This window comes from Anopheles merus, chromosome 2R (genome assembly GCF_017562075.2).
Source record: "Anopheles merus strain MAF chromosome 2R, AmerM5.1, whole genome shotgun sequence".
Lineage (NCBI taxonomy): Eukaryota > Metazoa > Arthropoda > Insecta > Diptera > Culicidae > Anopheles > Anopheles merus.
Genome location: NC_054082.1, coordinates 23,784,530 through 23,793,435, shown reverse-complemented (window position 1 = coordinate 23,793,435; position 8,906 = coordinate 23,784,530). Strand labels below are relative to the sequence as shown.

The following is an 8,906-nucleotide window of genomic DNA, read 5'->3' as shown; positions in this document are numbered from 1 at the left end:
CGCCCAGGTCAAACGGTTTAAGGGATTAGGTGCACAAACCTCAATCGATAATACGAGAATAATGGAATAGACATCGGTGCGATAGATTTACATTGAGTGCAATTTGTTGCCACTCCCCCTGGGTGCATGGTTTTAGCTTGTTGACTTTGTTTGTAGGTCAGCACGCCACGGTGGTGCTGTGACACGGCGTACTATAACCCTTCCCCTTTACCCGGTAGCCAAACCCTCCAAGTAAACAGATCATTCAGCATTAATCGCTAACAGCCTAACGGAGGGAGGAAAGGGGTGCGTCAGCGAAGCTCCCTCTTTAATGTGGTGAAATGGGCCCTGTTTTTATCAATCCATCGATGATGATGTTCGAAAACCCGGTCAGAAAAACAATACCGATCAATCGAAACTCGACAGAGGAATAGACATTGTATTTGAACAGGTGATGGAGGTGCATCGATGCATTCCTTCGTCGGGCGTGCATTAGAGATCCGCCAACACGTTAATGTATGCAAATTAGATTGATTGTGTTTGAAAGGGGACATCTATAAATAACGTCACACAAGCACGTTAATATTTTAACCTCGTATTTCTCATTTTGGATAGGTATGGGCTCACCATTTCCTCGTCTTACTGATCGTACATGGTCTTATCGGAATTCAAGTTGTAGAGGCAAACGATTAATAAATCGTATCTTTTTGTAAAGACAGTACTAAATACAATTCGTCAATTGATACTGTCTAATAACATGTCCGTTCTGAACTTAAAGCACATTTAAAAGTAAAAATCGTCTCAAATAGTCTATTGGCTATTGGATAAACTACTTATCTCTCTCTCTCTCTCTCTCTCTCTCTCTCTCTCTCTCTCTCTCGCTTGTTGGTGTGCCACAATAGCATGTTCCAGAATGCTCGATCCTTGGCTAGAGCTTCTCATGGATATAGGCACCCGATCGAAACTTTTTCTTTCCTTTTATTCCCTATAAATGTGCTGTAGATCAACATTTATCTTAAGTTGCCAAACCACGTTTACGGATTGAGAACAAATATTTCCCGAAAAACTCATTTACTCGTTTTCGTAACGCTGAAAGAAACCTCCTTCACTCGGCTTTGTGTGTTTCGTAATTTATGGATGGCCCCCGCTGCATTGCATTTCCGCCCACAGTATGAGAGGATCATCGACAAAATTGGAAAGAGAAACCGATCTTGTCGAACAACAACTATTAAATAAACATCATTAATTGTAACAGCTTATTGCTGGAAACAGTTGTTGTGCACACGAATTTCCACATTAGAATTGCAAATCAGTCAGTTGTTGCTATAAAAGCTGCCTCCGTGTGGTGAAAGCATCAACAATTCCTTTGTTTCTTCCCACCCAAAATGCCACCGTTGGGCGTTCTCTTGCTGCTGGTGGCGTTGGGCCACAGCACTCAAGGGCATCGACCGTTGCCGATCAGAAAAGCGCACAAGTTTGACTGGTGGGAGAGGGGTAATTTCTATCAAATCTATCCACGATCGTTCAAGGATTCGGATGGTGACGGGATCGGTGATCTTAAAGGTAACCCGGTTAGATGCACTTGCTTTACGTTCTTTTATAAAATATTTCTTTATCTGTCTCTCTCTCGCGCTCCACGTAGGTATAACGCAAACGATCGATTATTTGAAAACGATCGGCATCGATGGCGTTTGGCTGTCGCCCATCTTCAAATCGCCGATGAACGATTTCGGCTACGACATTTCCGACTTTTACGCCATCCAGGAGGAGTACGGTACGATGGAAGACTTCGAGGAGCTGGCGGCCAAGTGTGCCTCGATCGGGCTGAAGCTAATACTGGACTTTGTGCCGAACCATTCGAGCGACGAGCACGAACACTTCCGGCTGTCGGAGGAGGGCGTAGAACCGTACAAGGATTACTACATCTGGCATTCGGGCGTGCTGGACGCGAACGGTACGCGCCACCCACCGTCCAACTGGATCAGCGTGTTCCGGGGCAGCGCCTGGCAGTGGAGCGACAAGCGGCAGCAGTACTACCTGCACCAGTTCCAGAAGAAGCAGCCGGACCTGAACTACCGCAATCCGGCCCTGGTCGAGGAGATGAAGAACGTGATGCGCTTCTGGCTGAACAAGGGCATCGCCGGGTTCCGGATCGATGCGCTGCCGTACCTGTTCGAGAGCGAGGATTTGGATGGGCACTACCGGGACGAACCACTGTCCGGGCAGGCGTCGGACGATCCGGACAATCCGGCCTACCTTACGCACACGGAAACGAAGGATCAGCCGGAAACGTACGACATGGTGCACCAGTGGCGGCTGGTGGTGGATGAGTACACGGCCCGGGATAACTTTACGCGCATCATACTGACCGAGGCGTACACGGCGGTGCAGAACATGACTCGGTTCTATGGTACGCCGGCCGCTCCCGGGGCCCAGATTCCGTTCAACTTTCAGCTCATCACGCTGCTGACGGCGAACAGTACGGGGCGCGACTTTGTCAACGCCGTCCAGAGCTGGACGAGGGCGATGCCGTCCGGTGCGATCGCTAACTGGGTGCTGGGCAATCACGACAACAGTCGCATCGCGTCACGGCTTGGCGTTGCCCGGGCCGACCTGTACAACATTGCGCTGCAAACGCTGCCGGGGATAGCGGTGACGTACTACGGGGAGGAGATCGCCATGGTCGATCAGTGGATCTCGTGGAACGATACGATCGATCCGGCCGCTTGCAATGCGGATCCGGCAACGTACGAGCTGTACTCGCGCGACCCGGTACGCACGCCGTTCCAGTGGAGCAACGGCACGAATGCGGGCTTCTCGAACGCGTCCCGCACGTGGCTGCCGGTGGCCGACGGGTATCGGGAGTTGAATGTGGCCGCTCAGCTGGCGGCACCGCGCAGTCATTTGAAAACGTTCATGCAGCTGACTGCGTACCGGAAGCGGAGACTGTTGGCGGAGGGTAACTTTGTACTGCGCACCGTCGGCAGCGACCTGGTGATGTACAAGCGCAGCGTGCCGGGAGTCGGCTATGTGCTGGTGGCGCTAAACTTTGGCCCAGAACCGGCCACATTACCGGTGGCGTCGCAATTTCCGGGCACGGGCGAACATTGGCTGAAGGTGATCGCCAGCTCGCTGCAGGCGCAGCCCCAGGCCGGCACGTGGATCAATACGCGGCTGTACAAGCTAGCGCCGGACTCGGGCATCGTGCTGGAGCGTCTCACTGGGCGGAATGATTTAATCGCTTAAGCCGGAGAAGCATTGTGTGTAGTGATGGGTAGAATAGAAACGTAGCTAGATGTCATTGTTCGAGAAGATATTTTAAAACCTAATCCGAAATTGGATGTCGTTCTGTGTGACGTAGCGTGTGAGGGATTTGTTGCATTGGGAGGAGAAGCTGAGTTACCTCGATATGGGAGCTTTTACGGGTGAGTGGCTGTTTCGGTGAATTCTACTCTTTCAGGACTCTCACTGGAAGCGTGAACAGCGACTCACTTCACAAGCATCCTGTGAGTGCCTCTCTCACCTATCATCCACGTGCACGTGTCCGTCACCCATAAAAGCAAGCGCTGGCTCAGCAGTGAGCAGTGATACAACGCGATGAGCATGATGCGCTCATCTCACCGAGCACCGAATGAGAAAGGGCCGTGAGAAGAGATGCTGCGCCGAGACGGCGCTCTCACGCAGCATCCCACACGAGGATTGATTGCGTATGATTGTGACGAATCCGTACCACGGTCGCGTACGCACGGCCGCTCGTCGACGGTCGGGTAGCGTTCGGCCCGCCAGTGAGAGTTTGTCCGCAACGCTGTAAGGATCGTCGGGTAGATTTGGTGTGAAAACGGCAAAAAAGCAAAAAAAAACCCGGACCCCAGTACAGTGCGCGCGTGTACGGCGTATACAGTGCGACCGGGTTAGGCGGCTCAGCGCTGCTGTGTGTGCGTTCGGAGCACGTTCGGTGTGCGTGCGCCCGTGTGCGGTTGTTTTGAGCGGGGGAGCAAAGGACAATCGACGTCCAATCGGTTCGCGTGATTGCGTTTGTTGTGTGAGCGTTTGACAGAGGTGCACAGAGGTAGGGTGGCGGCGCGCCGCTTCAGGTCACTTGGAAGGAGCAATCAAGCAGGGGCTCAGGGTGCGGATTGCAAATTGCGCGATTGATTAGTCGGCGACCGCGCTAGAATGACAGTTATTTGTTTGCGCCGGTCGAAAAAGGGCAACCAGTTTATTGGCCTTTCAACGGTTTGCGTGTGTGTGTGTGTGGGTGTCGGGATGGAAGCTGCGGACGACCGGCAAGGAAAGATTGATTGCAAAAATCGGGCAAAACCCCTTTTTCTTTTGGCCTGCCAGGACCTACAACTCCACAACGCACAATTGCAATCTCGCGGGGGTACCGGGGAGCTGCAAGGTTCCAGTGGATGTGTGTGTGTGATGATGACGACCAGCATGAGAAAGTGGAATACAAACGCACGTAACGACTGGCACGTGACAGTTGAGTTGGATTTATTGATCGTGCGTGAAATTGCTCACGCCACTTTCATATGTTGGGCGAATTGCCGGGAACGAAGGTGCTGCCGTCCTTTTCAATCCAAAACCAAACAACCGAACTGTATCGATTGATCGATCTTTAATGTGTCCTTGTGTGTGTGTGTGTGCGTTCGTGGTGGATGTGTTGGATTGTCTGTCACGTGGCACAGATTCACAACGTGTCTCGGTGCGCTTTCACCACAGCTAAGCGGACGGGTCGGTCGCTTTCCGTTCGCTCGTCGGTCGGCCGATTAATCGGGCTCAAGTAGTGCAAGAGGGCATAGTAGCGGACACTTCTCGACATATCGCCGCCTACTCACACCTACCCACGGTCCTGTTCTGCTGGCCGTAGATACACATTTCCTGCGAACCACTCGGCACTGAGTTTGGATGATGTTCGATTTTACCCTCGACCCTCTTCGCTTTTGATTGGATTTGCTTTGACGCCCGGGTAGCGCAGGGTGAACGAAGGCCACGGGCCTACAACGTAGTGGGTGATAAATTAATTAATTTCCACTGCGCCACTGGGCGCGCGTTTGTCTGCGTTTGCCTTCGATTGCGATTGTCCTAATCAGAAGCACTCGCAGCCAATTTAAGGGAGGAAGCCCTGCAGCGCAGTGAGTGAGGTTTCGGGCGAACCCAGCCTACTGCTACCCTGCCTGTCTGCCCTTTTCCTGGTGCCGAGAATTTTTACGTTAACCGAGAGCGTTTGGATGGAAAACGAAACGAAAAATCAAACCGACGAGCGTCCTTAGTTGCCACTTGCTCCTAAAGTCACTAGCACGTGGCGGTAAGGGAAACAGTTTTCGCACTCTCTTTCGTGCATTCGAACCGGCGTTCGGGGAATGTTGAAGCTTTCTTCTTGGAGCGGCAAAGCACAATAGTGTGTGCTCATAGTGCGGGAGAGGGGTTTGTTAGCAAGAAACGAACCCAAATGTTCACCGTCCGCGCACGCACACACACACACACGCCTGTGTCTTGGCGTACATTCCTGTTCGGTTGCGGTAAAGCGTGAAGGACGACGTGTTGGTGCCCGGGGAACTAGCGCCTAGTGCGGTGTCGGATGGTCGTCGGATACGCCACACGTGTAGCACACGGTTGACATGGTTCTCGCGAAAAGCGTCTTTGTCGCCCTTCGGGACAAGGTGGGGCCAAAAGGGCGGCTTCTGTTTCTAGCTGGAAAGCTGTGTGTGTGTATGTGTGTATATATTTTCGTGTGTATTAAGCAAAGTGGAAGCTAGGATGACGTGCCGGCTGCAGTGATTCCGAGTGGCCCAACCGACAGCCACAACAGCGCAACCGTTGGCCAGTGGTGTTTCCTGAGCATCTTTAGTTCTTAAATTAAAAAAAAAGAAATAATCGTGCACCATATTATTGTTCATTCTTCAACCCTCTCATTTCCTTTTCTATCGGCAGCAATGTACCTCTACAGTGGTGTCCTTGCATAAGGAAGCAAATCCCTCATGGCAAAGCGCTAAGAGTAGCCGGGATCGTGCTTCAATCCCATATATCTATATATACACACGCACAGTGTTGCACCGTGCAGGTGAGGTGTGTGTGTGTGTGCGTGTGTGCGTAGATGGATGAGAGTGTGTGAGCCTGTGCTTGGAAGCTGCAAGGGAAGCGAAGAAGCAATTAGTGCCAGTGTCTGTGTCCGTGTGTGTGTAAAGGGGTGGATAGAAAAGGGGCGGAAGAGATAGTAATTATGTGCATTAAGCTGTGCCGCCGTTCGGTGGCGGGTGGCATTGGCAGGGAAGCGTGGACGGGGCGACGGGGTGTACGTCCGCTGGCAGCGCTGCTGGCCGTGCTGTACGTCGTTCTGGCCCAACTGTCCGCCGGCAGCGTGGTGGAGGGAACGAGCAGCGGAAAGGATGGCGAATATGAAAACAGTAAGCAAAATGAGTGTTAAACTCTTCGTATAATTACAGAGTTTTTTTTAATTTTATTTGCAATGGAATATTTAAATTGATTAAGATACAGATTGGCCGGAATTGATTGATGAAGAAAGCCATAAAATGGGATGGGAAAAGATCATTGTTTCTGTTGAATTCGTTGCAATTAATCACACAAAAATGATTGCGAATGAAGGTGGAACTTTCAGTTCGTCAAACAAGAACCTGGAAACTCTGATTTTCACGAACAGAGACTCACACAACTCTTGCTACGTTCAATTAATGCTCATTTTTTCCCAACACCATTGCTTGGAATGATTGGATTGACGCTGCTTCAAAGATTAAGGCAATTCAGAGAAATGCAATTGTAACACAAATGCTAAATGTGGAATTTTTGAAAACGCTGAAATATATTGCAACTTCAAAAAAAAAAAAAAAAAAAAGAAATACTTTGAACATTTCGCTGTTAGATTGTTCAAGACTTGTAAGTTCATAAGTTGCTGGTACTTGAAACCGGACCGGAGTGTACGATTTAGGCCAGTAAACTTAAATTACTTTTTGATTACAATGCACATGAGTTTGATGAAAGTCTAGCTGGCCAATACGAACATTTCAAAGATTGTATATGGCTTGAGACTTACAAATATGCTTTGCTGTTAAAATTTTTCTTCCAATTTACTATCAAATTAGAAAGCATCTGATTGGAATACAGTGGTAGTACTGTCCAAGTTTTACATTTTTTCAAATTTTACTCACATAATTGCCTAAAACACATAAACAATTTGTGTATGACAATAATAATTTATACTCATTCTTCCATTTATTTCCCGCCTAACACCAGAGGGCCTTGGACGGGTTTTTAATATTCATTTTACGTACCCCTGAGTGCTCAATTTTGCGCAGAGACGATTCATATTCATCCCTGTTTGGAAGAGAATAGGTCAGATATACTCTCCTTTGCGAAGTGAGGAGCGCTACACTGAACTGACTGTTCGATTGCATGGCCCCAAAGACATTCCAAGCATCTTACTCCACACAATGGTTGGGCAAAGATACTCCAAGAGCATCTGCTTGACGGGCGATCTGCTTGACTTGCACTCTTCACAAATATGACCCATGCCCCGGATACTTATATTCGCTTAAAATGCTTTTGCTTGCTATTCAACCCCTCCAAACACACTGCTTGCGCCGGGCAGGTACGGCACAACGCAGCAGTTGCTTTAAAGAATGGCACGGCGAACCAACTCTACCACACGGACATCTTCCATCCATTGCCAAGCGTACTTACGACCGTAGCTTAGCCCCTAGTTTTGCTACTGACAGGGCGCGTTTAACTAACCGAAGCTATGAAAGTCAAAAAGGCTCGCCCCCCCTCCTTGACCGGTCTCTTTGCGCCGAAAATAACGAAATAACTGACCTGAACCGGTCGTTTGCGTACGTAATGTAATAATGCAAAGTGACTCACTCCAGGGCAGGCCGAGGACACTCCACTACACTACAGGGGTGGTACGTGCCGCTGCTGCTGTTTGATGTGGACGGGTCGGACCGAACCGGTCCGCTGCGCTCCGAGCCCCGGTTTCATCCGCGTTGCGCTGCCCAGGAAGCTGCTGTTTTGATGCTCAAACCACGTGCTGGTGCGGTGTACATCGAGCGACATAACTTCCAACAGTGTGTGTACCCACCAGCAGCACCAGCAGCAGCATCATGCGGAACATGGACCGCCCTCCCCTGTATAGTGTCTCCATTCCCTTCGCGCCGGAAAAAGGATGCGGGAACTGGGTATGAGTGTTGTGGGTTTATTTCAATTTTTACATCCCCCACTCTGCCCCGTCCAGAGGTCAACTCGTTTTTTGTCGTTCTTGGTCAAACTTTTTTGGTGGTAGAGCTGGGGAGCGTAACCCATACGCGTCCACTGCGTGAGTGTGTGTGTGTGTGTGTGTGCGTACGATTAAGTGGAATGCTGCTGCGTGCCCGGGTGGGGCCGGGCTTTTGTGAATGTAAATTTGTTGTCTATTTCATTTTGCACCACCCCCCCCGTCTCATCCCGTAACCCATGGGGGCACTCTGTAGGCCCTCGCTGGTCAGGCCTTTCCGCAACCAGACTGGGTTGGAAGATAATCAACGGAAGCTGGTGCGTGCGGATTTGGTACGTATGCAAACACACCGAGCCGTACGTGAAAGTACGGTGGTGCCATAAAATGGTGAATTCTAGTGTACTGGACGACAAGTCCCAACCCTCCCCTCCCCCTCGTTATCACCCCGTTGCTGGGTCCCCCCTCTGCCCCCCAGCGGCGAATTGAAATGAATCTCGTGAGCGTGATTCTCGGTGCCACAGCGCGCCGGGGCACGTAATAGGTTGTTTCTATAGTTGTCTCCGGGTACTGGTCGGTTACCTATCACGGGTGCTAGTTAAGCTCTTCTCGGCCGGATCTTTTCTTCTTTTTTCCCCCCGGCTTTAGAACGCAACTAGGAAGTTGAGGAAGGGATGAAGAATATAGCAAAAAAAGAGGCAGA

The 8,906-nt window shown here is 50.4% G+C and overlaps 2 protein-coding genes across 6 annotated transcripts in view; both read left to right on the top strand.

Annotated features, from left to right (window-relative positions):
- The first annotated feature begins 1,340 nt into the window (after positions 1 to 1,340).
- On the top strand, positions 1,341 to 3,280 carry LOC121588738 (probable maltase). Its single transcript, XM_041907034.1, has 2 exons — positions 1,341 to 1,542; positions 1,622 to 3,280. Exons 1-2 carry the CDS (start codon positions 1,365 to 1,367, stop codon positions 3,223 to 3,225), a joined length of 1,782 nt encoding a protein of 593 aa, XP_041762968.1. The 5' UTR covers positions 1,341 to 1,364; the 3' UTR covers positions 3,226 to 3,280.
- Positions 3,281 to 3,739: 459 nt separating this feature from the next.
- The window catches only part of LOC121588972 (nephrin-like), a 131,227-nt gene continuing 126,060 nt past the window's right edge, over positions 3,740 to 8,906 (top strand). Inside the window, exons 1-2 of one of the 5 annotated variants that reach the window (XM_041907465.1) lie at positions 3,740 to 3,786; positions 5,917 to 6,389. In XM_041907465.1, the coding sequence (XP_041763399.1) occupies positions 6,206 to 6,389 (184 nt within the window). In that variant the 5' untranslated portion in view covers positions 3,740 to 3,786; positions 5,917 to 6,205. Of the gene's footprint in view, positions 4,049 to 5,916; positions 6,390 to 8,906 lie in introns of all 5 variants that reach the window. The other 4 variants (XM_041907463.1, XM_041907462.1, XM_041907466.1 and 1 more) reach the window with 4 other exon arrangements.